Source organism: Berghia stephanieae, chromosome 9 (assembly GCF_034508935.2).
Source record: "Berghia stephanieae isolate SIO BIC M18660-M18661 chromosome 9, UCSD_Bste_1.3, whole genome shotgun sequence".
Taxonomy (NCBI): Eukaryota; Metazoa; Mollusca; class Gastropoda; order Nudibranchia; family Aeolidiidae; genus Berghia; species Berghia stephanieae.
Window position 1 is genome coordinate 14,286,706 of NC_088368.1, and position 20,000 is coordinate 14,306,705.

Below are 20,000 nucleotides of genomic sequence, written 5' to 3' on the forward strand. Positions count from 1 at the left end.
GGATTTATGACAGTTCCGTGTTCCATGTCAGCGTTTTCCCTAAAACCTCCCAAGTTCGCAAACCAGATGGAGGGAACTCGACAATGACCTAGACAGAGAGAGAGAGAGAGAGAGAGAGAGAGAGAGAGAGAGAGAGAGAGAGAGAGAGAGAGAGAATCTCTTTTAGTTTATTGATGCTATGCGTTTAGATAAGATATTTAGCAATCGCAACCAACAATTGCTTTCGTCAAGTTATTGATGTTATGCGTTTACGTAAAATACTTCTAGAAGGATTGAGATTGACGTGACTCAGCTCTTTGTAATTATTTTAGATGGTCTGCTAGTGTTTAATTCTCACTTCTTCCTCTTCTTTTTCATCATCATTATCATCATCGTCTTCTTCTTCTTCTTCTTCTTTCAGCTTATCCCGCATATTGTAAGGTTTTCAGAATGAATGGCACATCTCCATGCATCTTGATCCATAGTATCATTTTCCTCCAGGCCCAGTTCTTTCATATCGTCCTTTACCGTATCCAGCCCTTTAGTTTTTAGGCGTCCCCTTTTCCTCTTTCCCGCTAATTGTATATTCAATACTTTCCTTCCCACGCACTCCCTCTTTCGTCTCTTAACATGCCTGAACCATTTGAAACTATCTTCTCTCATCTAAATTTATACATTCTTCACTTCAGTCAAACATCGAATTCGCTCATTTCTTACGTTATCTTTTATTGTCCAGTCAAGTGACCATCTCAACATCATCATTTCTGCAACTTCAGTTTCTTTATCTTGTTTGTGTGTTGTACTCGGTAGCTGCTGTCTCGTCTATTCAACAAGCTGGTATTACAGTAGATGTATATATTTTTCCCTTAAGTTTTGCGGCAATTCGTTTGTCACACATAACTCCAGTTACCTTACTCCAATTTATTCCAGCCTGCCTATATTCTCTTCTTAACCTCCATCTCACTGCTCCCATATCCTTGTACAGTTGTCCTAAGTATTTGAATTAGTTTGTCTCTGGTACATCCTTTTTTTCCTATCTATATTGGTTATCATGCTCTCTGTTGCCCGACTTTGTCTTCGATTTGCTTACCCTTAATCACCTCCTTTCTAGCACCCGTCCCTAGCCCTCCAGCTCCTTTCCGTCTCAGCTTTTGCATCATTCAAAAGTGCTACATCATCGGCACGTTCCACTGTTCAAGCGGAATGGGATCTATGAGAACATCCATTACTATTGCAAACTGCAGTGGGCTTAGAGCAGATCCTTGGTGTAATCATACCTCTACATTAAATGGCTCAGTTGAGCCAACAGCTGTCCCTACCACTGTCTTGTTTCCTACGTACAAGTCTAGGATAACTTTGATATATTTATCTGTTAGCACTTTTGCTCGAAGACAGTACGACATTCCTTCTCTTGGTACCCTACTATATGCTTTGCCCAGGTCAATGATCAGACAATGTAATTCCCTTTGCTTTTCTCTACACCTCTCTGTGGTCACTTTTAGAGCAAATATATTATCCGGTGTGCTTTTCCCAGCAACAATTCCAAACTGTTCTTCACCTTTGGCTACATCTTTTCTAATCGTCTTATCGATTACTCTTCCCCAAATCTTCATTAACTTGGTGCCCCTATAGTTGCCACATTCTTGAACATCTTCCTTTTTTTGTATATGGGGACAAGCGTCATTTTTGTCTATTATTCTGGTATTTTTTTCTGTCTGTAAGATATCATTGAATAACCGCACTAGGAAATTTGACCCTTTATCTCCAAGAGATTTCCAGACTTCTGCTGGTATCTCGTCGGGTCCTACTGCTTTCCCCCTTTTCAGCTTGTGCACTGCAACCCACACCTCGTTCTTGCTTATCTCATCTACTATCTTCTCTTTAGGTTGTATAACTGCACTTCTCCTCTCTCTGTCATTCTCTTCATTCATGAGGTGTTTGTAGTTCGTTTTCCATCTAGCTCGAATCTTTTCATCTTTGCCCATCACTCTTCCATTCTCATCTTTTTTCACCTTAATAATATGTTGTATATCTCTCCTATGCATATCCCTGTTTCGCTATTCTGAAAATATTTCTTCGGCCTTCTTTATTTTCTAATTGCTCATTCATATATGTGAATGCCTCGGACTCTGCTTTTGCAATGTCTCTTTTTGCCTCTCTCTTTGACTGTTTATATTCATCTACTTTCATAACTTCCCTGTCTGTTTCCATGTTCTTCCTTGCTTCCTTCTTAATCTTTATTGGTTTTTGAACTTCTTCATTACACCACCGTGTTTCTCCAGAGGAGAAAAACATTATAAATCTGATCATGTTTTGATTTTATACATTCTGATCACATGACATGTGAAAAAGTTCTAGCCAGCATGAAGAATAAAAAGTACCGATTTTCTTTGTTTAGAACCAAGCTGCTCCTTGCTGGGCGGACCTGATAGCAAACTATTGAATCCTATTACAAAGAGCTGAGTGACGTCATGTTCGTTACTCCTATTGCTGCTAGGTGTTAAGTTTTTAAAAATTTAGCTTTTATATAGCGTAATATCCATTAAACGTCCTCAAAGCGCTTTATAAGGGTCCGAGACTAACAGCAACACGTAGCATGTAGAACGAGACATGACACCTGTTAGGCGATATTACAATTTTTTTCCGACAAAGACAACGCTGTTAACGGCCAGGTACTCATTTTATACCTGAGAGAATGTGAGTGAAGAGCCTTTTTCAAGGACTCAACTATGCGCCGAGCGAGGCTCGAACCCAGGACCTTCCGATCCGAAAGCGCGTGTCATACCACAAGACCACATAGTTGATAAAACTCGTAAAATCCGCCAGAATGATAAAACGTCAGAAAACTAAGGGTCACCTTAAAACTTTACCGATGGTACAATTTGATTAGAACAGTTAATAAAATTCGCTGGCTAAAAACAATATCATAGAGCTGAAGGACGTCAATGTTATTTCCTCTACAGTCGTTTCAAAACACTTGATCAAACATTTCAACATGTGTCTGTCTCTCAACCGTCTTATGTATTGTCACCAATCTTTGCATACAATCTTAGATTTTACTGGACCTTATGAATCCTTAATACGAATCTTGTTCCTTTTATTTTGATGGAAGCAAAGAAGAATTAATAGATAGAGTGCCTAAATGAGGTGCCTAAATGAGTCAATAAAATGGAGATAAAGATAAAGGGAGTAAATCTGACTCATGAATGAACAACACAAAACAAACGACGTTTCGGCCTTTGGCCTTTTTCAAGTTAGCACAAAATACATACATATTTATATTTAGCATGTCATAACAATATACACGAAAATATTCGTAATAAGAAAAATAATAATTGGTCATAATAATCTAAATATAAATATATAACTATATGTATTTTGTGCTAACTTGAAAAAGACCAAAGGCCGAAACGTCGTTTTTTTGTGTTGTTCATTAATGAGTCAGATTTACTCCCTTTATCTTTATCTCCAAAGAATAATTGGTGTGTTATTACACCACATTATCTATTGGTTACATATCACTATTTATCTGACGTCTGATTTGATAAAGACAAAGAAGAATTGGGTTGTTATAGCACCACATTATCAATAAATAATTGGTTACATATGACCATTTATCTGACCTCTGAGAAGAATTGGGTTATTATAGCACCACATTATCAATAAATAATTGGTTACATATGACTATTTATCTGACCTCTGAGAAGAAAGAGGTTGTTATAGCACAACATTATCAATAAATAATTGGTTACATATGACTATTTATCTGACCTCTGAGAAGAAAGAGGTTATTTTAGCACCACATTATCAATAAATAATTGGTTACATATGACTATTTATCTGACCTCTGAGAAGAAAGAGGTTGTTATAGCACAACATTATCAATAAATAATTGGTTACATATGACTATTTATCTGACCTCTGAGAAGAAAGGGGTTATTATAGCACCACATTATCAATAAATAATTGGTTACATTTGACTATTTATCCGACCTCTGTTTTAGTAAAGACAAAGAAAAAGGGGTGTTTTAACACCACATTATCAATTGGTTAAATGTGACTATTTATCCGAGCCGTACTTAATCGACACAATGAAGAAAGAGGGTGTTTTAACACCAAATCATAGATTAGTTAGAAATCACTATTTACCTGAACCTAACCAAACAGCCAGCACCCAGCAAAATCAAGAACCATCTCTGCCAAGACACCTCCATACCAACAAAGACCTCTCTCAACTAAAACTACTGGCACAGGACAGAGAGAAATGGAGAACCATCTCTACACAAATCGTTAGATCCACTTGAACAAAAACAGTTCACGGCAAGCGCCATGAGGACGGCGACGCCTTATTATATATATATTTACCTGAACCGTATTTTAATAGATACGAATAAGAAAGGGATGTTATAATACCACATCATACATCAGTTAGACATCACTATCCATCTGACCTGTATTTTAATAGATACGAATAAGAAAGGGATGTTATAATACCACATCATACATCAGTTAGACATCACTATCCATCTGACCTGTATTTTAATAGAGACAAAGAAGGCTAGGGGTGTTATAACACAACATCATGAATCCGTCACATACCACTATTTATCTGACCGACAACAAAGAAAGTATTGGACTGGAACCCTCAGGGCAGAAGATCAAGGGGAAGGCGACGAGGAACATGGAGAAGAATTAAAGAAGCTGAGATACAGAGGTAAGACATGGAATGAGATTTTTTTAAAAAGTTAGCTCAGGATAGAGAAGGATGGAAACTGTTTGTCTGTGGCCTATACCCTGACCCAGGGTGAAAAAGGCAATGCTGATGATGATATGCTAATAGACACAAAGAATTGTTTTCGTATCAATACACCACGTCATAAATCGGTCAGATCTCTCGCTCTATTTACCTGACCTGTATTGTAAAAGAAACAAAGAAGAAAGGGGTTGCTATAATACAGGATTATTGAACTGGGTAAAATAATTTTTTAAAATAATTACCCAGACAGGTGGGTGGAGGGTGTGACCATTGTCCGTTTTCCAGGCACTCAGCTTTGCCAGCAGCGACCAATTCGTCAGGGATGCTATTATGATGACATCTAATGAAATAAAAAAGATATAATATACATTCATTACTATTATTAACAACATCTCCGTCCATCATCATCAACATCATCATCGTCATCATCATCATCATCATCATCATCATCATCATCATCATCATCATAATCATCATCATCATCATCATCATCATCATCAGCGTCGCAAAGTATTTTCAGCCAGGTCTAAGAGACCCAGCTACCCAATCATGGGGGGTGGTCAGAAAAAATCTGGACTGCACCCGGGATCGATTTCGTTTCCTTTTGCATGTGATGCATTTGCTCTACCAACTGAACTATCGGGACTCCCAAACAAGGACAAAGACACACGGCAATGGCAAACAATTTCGAGGCTTTAAACGTGTACAGAATTATAGGTCTGTTAACCGAATAGGCTTCAACAGTCGTAACGTCACTTCCCTCGTAATGACGCATGGTAACTTAGTAACTGGCTCTAAACTATCGGAACAATGGCGGACGCCCTTATGAAATATTTCTCCGACGAGCATAAAAGCGTATCCAGAGGGGAAAAAAACAATATAAATATGATCATGTTTTGACTTTTACACATTCTGATCACAAGACATATGAAAAGTTTAAGCCAGCATGAAGAATAAAAAGTACCGATTTTCTTTGTTTAGAACAAAGATGGCCGCCGTTGCTGAGCGACGTGATATCAGACTATTGAATCCAATTACGATATTGATTTAACACTGTTACAATGTACGACAATTTGTGTTGGTTTGAGAGTAATTTCATTCCAACCATAAACCCATAACAATTTGGGTGATCAGACCTGGAAATAGGAGCACGTCGCCCCACGACTCATGTCCTATACAATGAAAAATACACGTTTTGATATTCTGACCAGAAAATGTTTTGAAAGAAGAGCGTCAATGGAATTGATTGACATTTTTAGGGAAAAATGTTTGAGAAACGCGTTTCTTCATAGTACGTCAAAAATGGTTGGGTAGATGGGTTAATTGAGGTCCCGATAGCTCAGTTGGTAGAGCACTCGCTACTCGATCAACGAGACTGTGATCGATCCAAGGTGGCTGTCGAGATTATTTTTCATACCCTGTCCGCAGTGAATGTATAGCGGGATTTATTAGAACTGGCGGAAAGTACTTGGCTATAGACTAGCGTCCTATTAAAAGGATAGAAAGCAATTGCCATAATAAAGACACTCCGGCTCCATGAGGCTAATGGCACTGAAGGATTAGATGGATTATTTAAGTACTTGGCGATGTTCAAACATCCTTTCAAAATGTTATCAAGTTATTAATTTTACAGTACGTTTTCCATTACAAGATTCAGGAGAAAAAAAACACCGGATCCACGGGTTTCATAACTCCAAAGACCTACTTTTTATTTCTTTATTTTGTGATTTGATATTAGGATGAAATTTATCATTCACCTGTAATATATGACAGATCCGACTGTTGTTTCATGTCCTAGTATCCAACCATTCGAAAGAGGGCCAGGCCATCCACAGTCGATTTCTGTGTGGAAACAAGACATTACTAACAAGAATGGTCAAATTGTATAACCACTACTATCAAGGATTTTTTTTTTACTGTTTACGATGTGAAGTTATCTGTCTCACAGGCAAAGAGCGTTATGCAAATAATATGATATCAGTATTATGATGATGATGATGGTGATGGTGATGATGATGATGATGATGATGATGATGATGATGATGATGATGATGGTGATGATGATGATGATGATGATGATGATGGTGATGGTGATGATGATGATGATTATGATGATGATGATGATGATGATGATAATGATGATGATGATGATGATGATGATGATGATGATGATGATGATGATGATGATGATGATTACGATGATGATAATGATAATGATCATCAATATTATCATAGTTATCATAATCCCTTTCCCCTATCCCTATGCGCGCACACACACACACACACACACACACACTCACAGATATATATATATATTATATATATATATATATATATATATATATATATATTTATACACATATATATATATATATATATCTGTGAGTGTGTGTGTGTGTGTGTGTGTGTGTGTGTGTGTGTGTACTTTTTATGCACACCTCATCATCGTATCGTTTCACACCAGTGCTGGATCCATCTTGGCTGCAGGTTCTGAACTCAATGTCTGTACACGTCGGTCCCTCGTTACATTCAAGACAATGTGTTCAATGGACTGCATTGGATGTCCGATCATACACTGACTGTCCGTCGAAAGTCGTCACTTTAACATGTTCTGCCCACATTAGTTCTTGCCCGCTGAGTGTCACCCACCCTCTTCTGGATAGTTTTGTTCCACGTGTGAGTTCTTACGTCTTGCCGTGGATGGTCTGTTCCATTCTCTCTTGGTATGAACTCTGTACGTGACTATATAGCCGAGATGAATACTCTCAGACTCAGGTAACTTAAAATACTCCGTGGTTTTAGTCTCTTGATTGAGATTATGGTATGGTCATAGAGAGGGCATCTGGTGTATTTTAGTGTGTGTGTGTGTGTGTGTGTGTTTGTGTGTGTGTGTTACGGGTTGCTATAAAAGGGTTCAAGGAAACCGCTATGTCATAAGACAGCAGACACATGCTTCCCGAAACAATAGAGAGAAGGACCCATAGATAAAAAGCTCAAGGCTCACAATGTGGAAATATGATCCAAGATGGAGAGAAGAAGAGAAATAGAGATATTCAGAAGGTGAGTCGGCTTGATGCACAAAAAGGAATATAGAGTAGATAATATGGACATGATATTAAATTAAACAAAAGGAATAACTATTTAAACGTTTAAAATAATTAAAAATTTATTTCGAGCGATACTTACACTACCAGACGATATCTTTACAAACACTTAAACGCATCGTTACATTTTTGGATGTTACAACAAACAGCAGATCGTCTCCATTTCCACATAAACGTCGCGCTCACATGACTGAACAGAGACTGCATTAAAATTCACTCAAACCAAGGCCGTGACCAAAGGTCGAGGACAACTAATAATAACGTTAGAGATGAGATAATATATAATTATCTCTCTTAGACCAGAACAGTGTCCTTCCTGATATATTGTAGTGTCATTCATCAAAGCCTATAAACTGCTGGTAAGGGTGTTGGTTTCAGTGTCCCTGTTGTTATACGGCAGTTATTGTTAAGTTCGGGGTCAACATGTTTGACACGGCTTGATCTTGGCCAAACAGGAGAGCAATACTCAGCCGAGGAGGAGCAGAGCGCCAATTCTGTTGTCCTTCAAGGCTCTGGGGCTGCATCCCACTTGGTGTTAGCGAGTTTTTACAGTAGGTTGTTCTTTGAGGATACTAATGCTTTCACCTTTTATGTATGTTGGGAAATGGATAGGGTATGATCCATTGTAACACCAAGATAGACTGGGAAAGTGTTATATTTCAGTACCACTCCAGTCCAGGAAATATATATTTTCCAGTTTGCTTTGGGGTCGTTTAGATGGAAAGCATACACTAGCGTTTTATCTTGGTTCGCATTTTAGAGAGTTTTCAGTGCAGTACTCTGTGAGTTTATTCGGAGATGCAGGGAGTCTGTCGTCAATGATTTTGAAGTCTCTGAGCTGGGTTGCCAGGCACAAGTCATATACAGAAATCTCCTTATATTTTGATATTCAGGCTGGTCATTTGTATAGGTGTTAAATAGAGTTGGAGCCAGAACAGATCCGTGTGGGAGGGTCATTCTTCTGAAAGTACCTTATGCTTTTTCTCCCGTCCATTTCTATAGAGAATGTTCTGGTACATGTTGGTCAAGAGAGATTCTAAAATATTTACAATCTTCATGTTATGTGTTATTTTTGTTAGTCTAATCAATACAATTTAGTGAATAAACAATCCACATACCTGAAATACAGCGTGGTTCGTGAGTCCAAGTTCCATTGTTACAAGTAACGGGTCTTTTATCACTTAAAAATAGTCCTTTGTGACATGTAGGTTCTATGACAGTTCCGTGTTCCACGAATTCGCGTTCACTCCAACCTTTATACTCTCCGTAGTGGATGGAGGGAACTCGACATTTGGCTAGAGAGAGAAAAAAAAGACATTATTTTTGGGTTATTGATGCTATGCGCTTGGGTAAAATGCTTGGCAATACTCTTCAACAGTCGTAACGTCACTTCCTTCCTAATGACGCATGGTAACTTTGTAACACTGGCTCTAGACTATCGGAACAATGGCGGGCGCCCGTATGAAATATTTCCCCGGCGAGCATAAAAGCGTATCCAGAAGAAAAAAATATATAGATAGAATGCGCTTGGCCAAGGAGTTCACAACATTGCCATCCGGAAGTATAACGGACCAACACACAAACTCTGTGTAACCATGAACTTTTACAGTCTGGTTAATACAGTTAAGTGAGAACAACTCAGAAACGCGGATGGCAAAAACAATAACAAAGGTCTGAGTGACGTCATCTGCATACTATCTATAAATTTGATCATTTGTTTTGAATTTTACACATTCTGATCACAAGGCATATGAAAAGGTCTAACCAGCATGAAGAATAAAAGTAATGATTTTCTTTGTTTAGAACCAAGATGGCCGCCGTTGCCGGGCGGTGTGACATCAGACTACTGAATCCAATTGCAAACAACGTATTGCCTTTGGTAACTGATGCTATGCGTTTAGGTAAAATACTGCTAGAATGATTGAGGTTGATGTCACTCAGCTCTTTGTTATTATTTTTAGAATCAGCCTATACACGTTAAAGGGTACATACAATTATGTGTATTGGTACAATAAAATTCGCTGGCGGATGTTATACGTATTTTACCTAAATGTTTAGCATCAATGGTCTAAGGGCTAACCCACACCGGAGACCGACTCCGACGACACGGCACTGCCGTCCTCTGCCGTCTTCCGGAAAAAGACGTCGATGTCGGGCACGGCTCGGACAAAACACTAAGAATAAAGAGAAGAGCCGCTAGACCTACCCATACCAAGCACTAGTGCGGGGCGGTCCTTGGCAAGCTTAAGGACCACGGTCCTACGGTCCTTGGGAAATGAAGACCGCAAGGACCGGTCCTAGGACCGGTCCTTTTCGACATTGAACATTCCTGAGAGACTGTTGGAAATTCGAACCGGGTTGACCTTTGAGACCATGGGATCGTTCATTCTTGAACCGTTAAAGACCGCTACACGATGAAAACCGTGGTCTACAGGAGTAAAACACACGGAGTAGTCACACTCATTTCAAATTGTAACCTAATTAGAGAAGAGGGGTGATGCCTTCTTTATTTGCTCACCGTACTTCATTGTTACTTCGATAATTTAATAAAATTTGAAATTTATCCCCATTAACGGAGATAATGGCATCGCCCAAGGCGTTGATCGAGTTGTTCGTGGCGTTGATACACACACGCAACTCCTCCCCCCCCCCCCCCCCCCCCCACACACACACATTAGAGGGCAGCGAACATTGAAGAGTAAGAGAGAGACGTGAAGTTATAATAAGAGGGGGTGGATGAGGTAATAAGAGGGGTCGATGGTGACTTTTCGCCAGATCTAACAAACTCAGCTACCCATTCATTGCTGAGTAGACAGGGATTCAGAAAAAAATCGACTGCACCCGGGATCGATCTCTGGCCCTTTGCGTATAAAGAGAGTGCTCTATCAACTGAGCTATCGGGGTCCCCAAATATTCTATTGGACTTTTTTAAAATTCAGACGTTATAACTGGGTTTTTTGGAAGGAAGAAAACTAATGAAACTCATATTATTTGATTAGTAAAAACACCAACGAAATTTTAATATTATTGTATTATTTTAAATGACAACACTGCGATAGAAAGGAGTGGTGACAAGAGATGGACAAAAGAAAACAAAAAATCGGATTTGCTACTTGCTAGGTTCGACACACACACACACACACACACACACACCACACAAACACACACATCTTTAGTAGTCACATACATTTCAAACAATAACCCATTAGAGAAGAGGGGTCATGCCTTCACCATAGATCATTGTCATTGCGATCATTATGGTGTAGTAAATTTTGAAATTTACCCGTATAATGGAATCGTCCAAGTCGTGCGCCTCCTGTTCCCCCCATCTCACACACGTAAGGGCGGTTTGCGGAGTGGAGGTTGGTGGTCGTCTGCCTGTATGGTCGTCTGTGTCGTTTAGTGTATGGCAAAGGGGGGTGGGTGCGATTAATTAAGTGGGATGGGTGGTGATTGGTGGAAGATAGGCAACCGAAGCAACGAATCGCTGGGGCAGGGTTGCCAGTTTGGCATTTTAAATGCCAGATTCCAAAAATCTGGCATTTTTGAAAACCGTTTGGCATTAGAAAAATCATTTGGCATTTGGCATTTTCATTTGGCATTTTCTTTTCTTGTATATTATACTTCAAATGACACCTTTTCTTAATTATTTCTAAACGCGTAAAAACAAACATCTTCACATTTCTTTTTCATTCTTAAAATCCAACCGTGGTGTAGTGGTTTAGCACTCCACTTAGTAGTCAGTAGGTAAATAATTACCCCAACAGGAAATTTAGTATAATTCAAAAAAAAAAAAAAACAAAAAAAAAAAAAAAAGAAAAGAAAAAGAAAAGAAAACACGCAAGCCACCAGGAAATGATAGTAAAATTTCTATCAAAAGGGAGGAGGTTTCTTAGTGGGGGTGGGAGTCAACAGACTTTGGCATCTTTTTGAGTGTTTTGGCATTTTTTGAGTCTTCCCTGGCATTTTGTTGAAAAATAATCTGGCAACCCTGCGCTGGGGAAGTAGTAGGCTATGGCGCGAGACCGTAGGACCGTGGTCCTTGCAAGGACCGCCCCGCACTAGTTGAAAGGTGATAAGAAGTGAGGACCGCCGCCGATCTTCCCCTAAGGGACCGGTCTTCGGTTCACAGCTAAAAGACCGTCGGACCGCGGTCTAGACCGGTCTTCAGCGCGGCACTACCAAGCACCCGACGTCCTCTGCCGTTTTTGTTTTTTTCGAGCTTGGTATGGGTAGGTCTAACGGCTCTTCTCTTTATTCTTAGTATTTTGTCCGTGCCCGACATCTTTATCCGGAAGACGGCAGAGGACGACAGTGACGGGTCGTCGGAGTCAGTCTCCGGTGTGGGTTAGCCCTTACACTCCAGCTTGTCTTATTATTTCATGTTTTGGTTAGTGCAATATAGATAGAATGCGCTTGGCCAAGGAGTTCACAACATTGCCATCCGGAAATATAACGGACCAACACATAAACTCTGTGTAACCATGAACTTTTATAGTCTGGTTAATACAGTTTAGTGAGAACAACTCACAAACGCGGATGGCAAAAACAATAACAAAGGCCTGAGTGACGTCATCTTCGAACTATCTATATCGTGATATCTGAGTATTACTCAATGAAACAAATGATCCCATTGGTTGAACTAATGAATACAAGTCATGATTTGTTTTCTTTGTTGCTTGTCAAATTTTTATGACGTATTACAGAAGGAACGAAATTGCTGTCACTCTGCTCCTTAATATTATATTCGCCAGTCTGTCAGTGATTAGTTTTCAATAAATAACACGAATCAGACTAAAAACATTAAAGTTTACATATCGTGTTTTGATATGCTTAAATTCGCTGGCTGGTGTTTTGAATATTTTAGCTAAACGCATAGCAAAAAAATTATTTTGGTCAGTGTCAGGCGATTGATAATATGCTCACAGCATCTGCCAGAGGGACCAACCCACAAATCTATGTGAAACCTTGAACGTTTATAGAGAGTTCGAAGATGACGTCACTCAGGTGTTTGTTTTTTTGTTGTTTTTTTTTTGTCATCCGCGATCATGAGTCATTCTCACTAAACTGTATTAACCAGACTATAGATAGTATGCGCTTGGCTAAGAAGCTCATAACATAGCCATCCGGAAGTATAACGGACCAAAATACAAAACATTGTGTAAAAATGAACTTTTATAGTCGGGGTAATACATTTTAGTGAGAATCACTCACAAACGCGGATGGTAAAATACAATAACAAAGGCTTGAGTGACGTCATCTTCATTCTATCTATAGACGATCGTGGTTACACATAGTTTTGTGTGTTGGTCCGTTATACTTCCGGAAGGCAATGTTGTGAATGTCTTAGCCAAGTGCATACTATCTATAGATAGTGTGCACTTGGCTAAAAAAAATCACATCATTGCCATCCGGAAATAGACCAACAGACAAAACTATGTGTGATCTGGTTAATACAGTTTAGTGAGAGTTACTCATATGCATGGATGGCAAAAAACAATAACAAAGAGCAGAGTGACGTAAAATTCGTTCAATATTTGGTCTGGTTGATACTTTGGAATGAGAACTAATCACCCAACAGCTCGTCTAAAAACATAACAAAGAGGTGAGTGACATCATTTTTGCTCGTTCAAAAGGAAGGCTGAACTTGGGTCTTCTGTTATTGTTTCGGCCTTTGGCCTTTTTCAAGTAAACACAAAATACATATATATTTATATTAGATTATTATGACAATCTAATATAAATATATATTATGTAATTTTTGTGTTTACTTGAAAAAGGCCAAAGGTCGAAACGTTTGTTTTATGTTGTTCATTCATTCATGAGTCAGATTTACTCCCTTTATCGTTATCTCCATTTTATTGACCCATTTTGGCACCTCTATTTATTAGTTTCAATACGCATCAACAGTCGTAACGTCACTTCCCTCGTAATGACGCATGGTAACTTAGTAACTGGCTCTAAACTATCGGAACAATGGCGGACGCCCTTATGAAATATTTCCCCGACGAGCATAAAAGCGTATCCAGAGAGAAAAAAAACATTATAAATATGATCATGTTTTGGCTTTTATACATTCCGATCACAAGACATATGAAAAGTTCTCGCCAGCATGAAGAATAAAAAGTATAAATTTTCTTTGTTTAGAACCAAGATGGCCGCCGTTGCTGGCAACGTGACATCAGACTATTGAATCCAATTATCATTGTCTAGATCACTTCAACATTAGGTAGTTAAGACGGAGTCAAATTTGTATTTTAACCTTGAGGTCAATAAGTCGCCGATTTCTTGTTAAAAATCATATGATAACGTCTTATTCTTTTAAGAAAATGTAAGAATACAAAATGATAAATTTGAATGCAATCTAACACCACACATTATTTATTTATGAAACCACGTTGTCAATCTGTCAGATACCACTATTTATCTGAACTGAAATTTGATAAAGCCGCACGTGCGGCTACGTGGTCTTGTGGTATGACACTCGCTTTCGGATCGGAAGGTCCTGGGTTCGAGTCTCGTGCGGCGCATAGTTGAGTCCTTGGTAAAGGCTCTTTACTCACATTCTCTTAGCGTACTCAGGTGGCCGTTTCCAGCGTTGTCTCTATCCGAAAAAATTGTACGTCCTGCATGTCAGGGACCCCTTGTAAAGCGCTTTGAGCACGTTTAGTGGATATTGCTCTATATAAAAGCTCAATAAAGACAAAGAAGAATTTAAGTGTTAAGTTAACACCATATCGTCAATCGGTTAGACATCACAATTTATCTGACCCGTATTTTAATAGAGAGAAAGAAGAAATGTGTTGCTATAATGCAAGATAAAAATACTGGGGCACGTCAAACCATCGATCATCTGGTCCTGCAATGCCCAGTAACAAAATTGGAAGGGGGGTACGAGACAATCTTTGAAGCCGGAGATGACCTGACATCATGGATCGACAAACATAATTTGGAGGTGTAGCCATACGCTACTACTACTACTAAAGAACTGGGTAAATTATTTTTTTTTAAAATAATTACCTAGACATTGGGGTAGAGGGGATGACCATTGATTGTTTCTCATGCAATAACTAGACATGTGCTCCCCTTTGAAGGTGGTATCTGCATGACATCTATTGAAAAAAAAAATATATATATATAATCGTCATTAGCATTATTACCATCATTGCCATCATTTCTATCATCAACATGAAGATGCTGATGCTGAAGATGCTGATGCTGAAGATGATAATTCTATCATCATCATCATCGTCACCATCATCATCATCATCATCAGCAGCAGCAGCAGCAGCAAAACCATCATCATTATCATCATATTCAAGTATGTCTGTATAAAATATTTGGATCAAAGCACTGATTTTTAAAGGATCATAAAAAAGTCTCGACTGCACCCGGGATCAATGACGGTCCCTTTCCGTGTGAAACGATTGTTCTACCAAGTGCTCTATTGGGGACCCGAACACGGAAATAAAGCCAAAATGGTAGCAAGTAATTGTTACAATCCTTTTCTAAAATAGGATTCAGGAAAAAAAAACTCTGGATCTATAAGTATTATAACTGCAAAGACCTAATTTTTATAACTTTATTTTGCGATTTGATATTAGGATGAAATTTATCACTCACACGAAGGTTAAGACAGATCCGACAGTGGTTTTCTCCCCCGCTATCAAACCATTCCAAAGAGGACCAGGCCATCTACATTTTGATTCTGTGTGGAAACGAGAAAATACTAAATGTAATTGTGAAATTGTGAAACCACTATCTACTATAAAGGATTTTTACGGTATATGGCTTGACGCTTTATGTCAGATGATGTTATCATTGTTACAAAATGGTAATGGCAATGACGACGATGATGATAATAATGATGATGATAATGATGATGATAATCAGTGTTATGGTACTATGGTGTATCATTAATATTATTATGGAGTTATTGTCCTTTGCAATTATATTACCATTATTGTAATTCCACGAAAAATAATATACTAAATTGCATTTAAATACTTCCAAATAATGTCACAATTGAATATATTCGTATCATTATAGTTAACTACACTTTTGCATTGACATTACATTACGTAACGTATATTTCTGTTCATATATATATATATATATACACACACACACACACACACACACAAACACATGTAAACACACACACACACAAACACATGTAAAACACACACACACATACACACACAAACACAATGACAGAGATAGTTAGAAAGATAGATAGAGGGAGATATCACAAATAAATATACTTGATATACATACCCGATTCACACGTTGGCACATGAGTCCATGTTCCATTTGTACAAAAAACGCTTTTCGTATCCTTTCGAACGAGACCATTGCAACAACTTGGATTTGCGATACTTCCGTGCTCCTCGAAGTCGTTTGGTTTGTAGGGCTCAAAGTTCATACTGAAGACATAGGGAACTCGACAACTGCCTAGACAGAGAGAGAGAGAAACAGAGAGAGAGAGAGAGAGAGAGAGAGAGAGAGAGAGAGAGATCGTTTAGTTTATTTAGGTAAGATACTTAGCAATCGTAACCAATAATTGCCTTCGTCAATTTACTGATGCTATGCGTTTAGGTAAAATACTTCTAGAAGGATTGAGGTTGGCGTCACTCAACTCTTTATAAGTATTTTTATACGGTCTGTTTCTGTTTATTTCTCACGAAATTATATAAATCAGACTATACACGTTAAAGGTTATAGTTTTGTGTGTTAGTAGATTCTATTAGTCTGGCGGATGTTGTGGGTACTTTACATAAACGCATAATATCAACAGCCTGACACAAGGGCTGGTCTTTTGACGTCATGCACTATCGAGCGAGTTTAAGTATTGCTCAATGAAACAATGAATCCCATTGGTTGAATTAATGAATACAACTTATTATGATTTGATGGGGTTTTTTAATTGGTTTTTTTTTTGGTGGTTGTCAACTTGTATTTTGGCGTAACGAAGGGAACGAAGTTGACGTCACTCAGTTCTTTATTATTTTTTTCGACAGATTTTAGTTCTCGATTTCTGTGGAAGAGAGTTTGTTTGTGTGTGTGTTTGTGTGTGTGTGTGTGTTTGTGTGTGTATGTGTGTTTGTGTTTGTGTGTGTGTGTGTTTGTGTTTGTGTGTGTATGTGTGTTTGTGTTTGTGTGTGTGTGTTTGTGTTTGTGTGTGTATGTGTGTTTGTGTTTGTGAAGAAGTGAGTAAACAAAAGATAGATAGATATATAGATAGATAGATAGATAGATAGATAGATAGATAGATAGATAGATAGATAGATAGATAGATAGATAGATAGATAGAAGACAGACAGATAGATAGATAGATAGATAGATAGATAGATAGATAGATAGATAGATAGATAGATAGATAGATAGATAGATAGATAGATATTGAATGTGTTTGATACAAATATGGTACGAAAAGTGCTCGACATGTAGTAATGGAGCGAATTATTATTTTTTAAAATATTTACCACAATGTTTGAGACAGTCTACATTAATGTTTCAGGCTTAATTTGCCATCGTCAGGACTGAGTTGTTTTGTTGACTGTTGTTGTTTCAGCGAACATATTTGGAAATTAAAAGACAACAAATTAGACCACAACATTTCATGGAAAATTTTATCTAAAGCAACAGGATACACACCAACATCAAAACAATGTAGCTTATGCCTGGAAGAGAAATATACTATAATCAAACACCCTCATGAAGCCACACTCAACACGAAAAGTAAGATGTACGGAACGTGTCCACATCGGCGGAAATTCTTGTTAATTAACTTTAAACCGGAACCACTTCAAGAAACAACAACAGTCAACAAAACAACTCAGTCCTGACGATGGCAAATTAAGCCTGAAACATTAATGTAGACTGTCTCAAACATTGTGGTAAATATTTTTAAAAATAATAGATAGATAGATAGATAGATAGATAGATAGATAGATAGATAGATAGATAGATAGATAGATAGATAATAGATAAGATAGATAGATAGATAGATAATAGATAGATAGATAGATAGATAGATAGATAGATAGATAGATAGATAGATAGATAGATAGATAGATAGAGAAGAAAAAAAGAAAGAGAGATAGAGATAGAGAGAGAGAGAGAGAGAGAGAGAGAGAGAGAGAGAGAGAGAGAGAGAACTTGGGAGGTATGCGAGATGTGTTTAGTTTTGTTTAGCTTTTTGTTGGTCTACTTCTTTATCATTGTATTTCCTTTTATTATCTATTTGCTTATTTATTATCAGAAATGCATATTATTCAATGCAATCCCCAATGTAAATTTTCAGAAATGGATAAATAAAGTTCATTTATCTATCTAACAGCAATAGATAGAATGCGCTTGGCCAAGGAGTTCACAACATTGCCATCCGGAAGTATAACGGACCACCACACAAACTCTGTGTAACCATGAACGTTTATAGTCTGGTTAATTCAGTTTAGTGAGAACAACTCACAAACGCGGATGGCAAAAACAATGACAAAGGCCTGAGTGACGTCATCTGCATACTATCTATAGCCTGGCAGCAGGACCGTAGCCATCGTAATGTTATCGCCTGACACCGTGGTCTTCGAAAAGTTATGGCCTGACTTTTGCCACAAAAGAAAACAAATCGTGAGTTGTATTCAATAGTTCAACCAATGAAATAACTTGTTTCCATGAGCTCTTCTAACGACAACTCACTAGGCGGTGCAAAAACCAAATAATGATATCAAACTGCCAGTCCTTTTGGATTTCAGTATCAGGCTATAGATAGTATGCGCTTGCCTAAGAAGCTCATAACATTGCCATCCGGAAGTATAACGGACCAACACACAAAACTGTGTGTATCCATGAACGTTTATAGTCGGGTTAATACAGTTTAGTGAACGTTACTCATAAACGCGGATGGCAAAAAACAATAACAAAGACCTGAGTGACGTCATCTTCGAACTATCTAAAACATAACGATGGCTACGACCGAATTCATCATAAAGTTCTGACACTGACCAAAAAATGAAGTCAAAATGCCAGTCTTTTGCCACAAAAGAAAACAAATCGTGAGTTGTATTCAATAGTTCAACCAATGAAATGACTTGTTTCCTTGAGCTCTACTAACGATAACTCACTATAGATAGTATGCGCTTGGCTAAGATGCTCATATCATTGCCATCCGGAAGTATAACGGACCAACACACAAAACTGTGTGTATCCATGAACGTTTATAGTCGGGTTAATACAGTTTAGTGAACATTACTCATAAACGCGGATGGCAAAAAACATCAACAAAGACCCGAGTGACGTCATCTTCGAACTATCGATATGCTACACAAACCTAAAAAATGACGTCAAACTGCCAGTCCCAGAGGGTTCTAGTTTCAGGCTATAATATGTTAACGATGGCTACGCGAGTACTTGTCTTTTGACATCATGCACTGTCGAGTATGTTGTAAGTAGTGCTCAATGAAACAAATGATCCCATTGGTTGAACTAATGAATACAACTCATGATTTGTTTTCATTCGTGGTTGATAAATTGCATTATAGATTGAACGACGATGACGTCACTCAAGCCTTTGTTATTGTATTTTGCCATCCGCGCTTGTGAGTGATTCTCACTGAACTGTATCAACCACACTATAAAAGTTCATGGTTACACACAGTTTTGTGTGTTGGTCCGTTATGCTTCCGGATGCCAATGTTATGAGCTTCTTAGCCAAGCGTAAACTATCTATAGATAGAATGCGCTTGGCCAAGGAGTTCACAACTTTGCCATCCGGAAGTATAACGGACCAACACACAAACTCTGTGTAACCATGAACTTTTATAGTCTGGTTAATACAGTTTAGTGAGAACAACTCACAAACGCGGATGGCAAAAACAATAACAAAGGCCTGAGTGACGTCATCTGCATACTATCTATAGATAGTTCGAAGATGACGTCATTCATGCCTTTGTTATTGATTTTTGCCATCCGGGTTTATGAGTAATGCTCACTGAACTCTATTAACCTGACTATAAACGTTCATGGATACACACAGTTTTGTGTGTTGGTCCGTTATACTTCCGGATGGCAATGTTATGAGCTTCTTAGCCAAGCGCATACTATCTATAACGCAACATAGATGGAACGAAGTTGACGTCATTCAGTTCTTTACTATTATT

The 20,000-nt window shown here is 38.2% G+C and overlaps 1 protein-coding gene across 1 annotated transcript in view; it reads right to left on the minus strand.

Annotated features, from left to right (window-relative positions):
• The window catches only part of LOC144979735 (sushi, von Willebrand factor type A, EGF and pentraxin domain-containing protein 1-like), a 47,709-nt gene that overhangs the window by 16,791 nt on the left and 10,918 nt on the right, over window positions 1-20,000 (minus strand). Inside the window, exons 5-11 of the mRNA XM_078926706.1 lie at window positions 16,117-16,293; window positions 15,463-15,547; window positions 14,860-14,951; window positions 8,958-9,134; window positions 6,493-6,577; window positions 4,978-5,075; window positions 1-88 (exon numbers count right to left, since the gene is read on the minus strand). The exon at window positions 1-88 is cut by the window's left edge and continues 89 nt beyond it. Coding sequence (XP_078782832.1) covers window positions 1-88; window positions 4,978-5,075; window positions 6,493-6,577; window positions 8,958-9,134; window positions 14,860-14,951; window positions 15,463-15,547; window positions 16,117-16,293 — 802 coding nt within the window. The remainder of the gene's footprint in view (window positions 89-4,977; window positions 5,076-6,492; window positions 6,578-8,957; window positions 9,135-14,859; window positions 14,952-15,462; window positions 15,548-16,116; window positions 16,294-20,000) is intronic.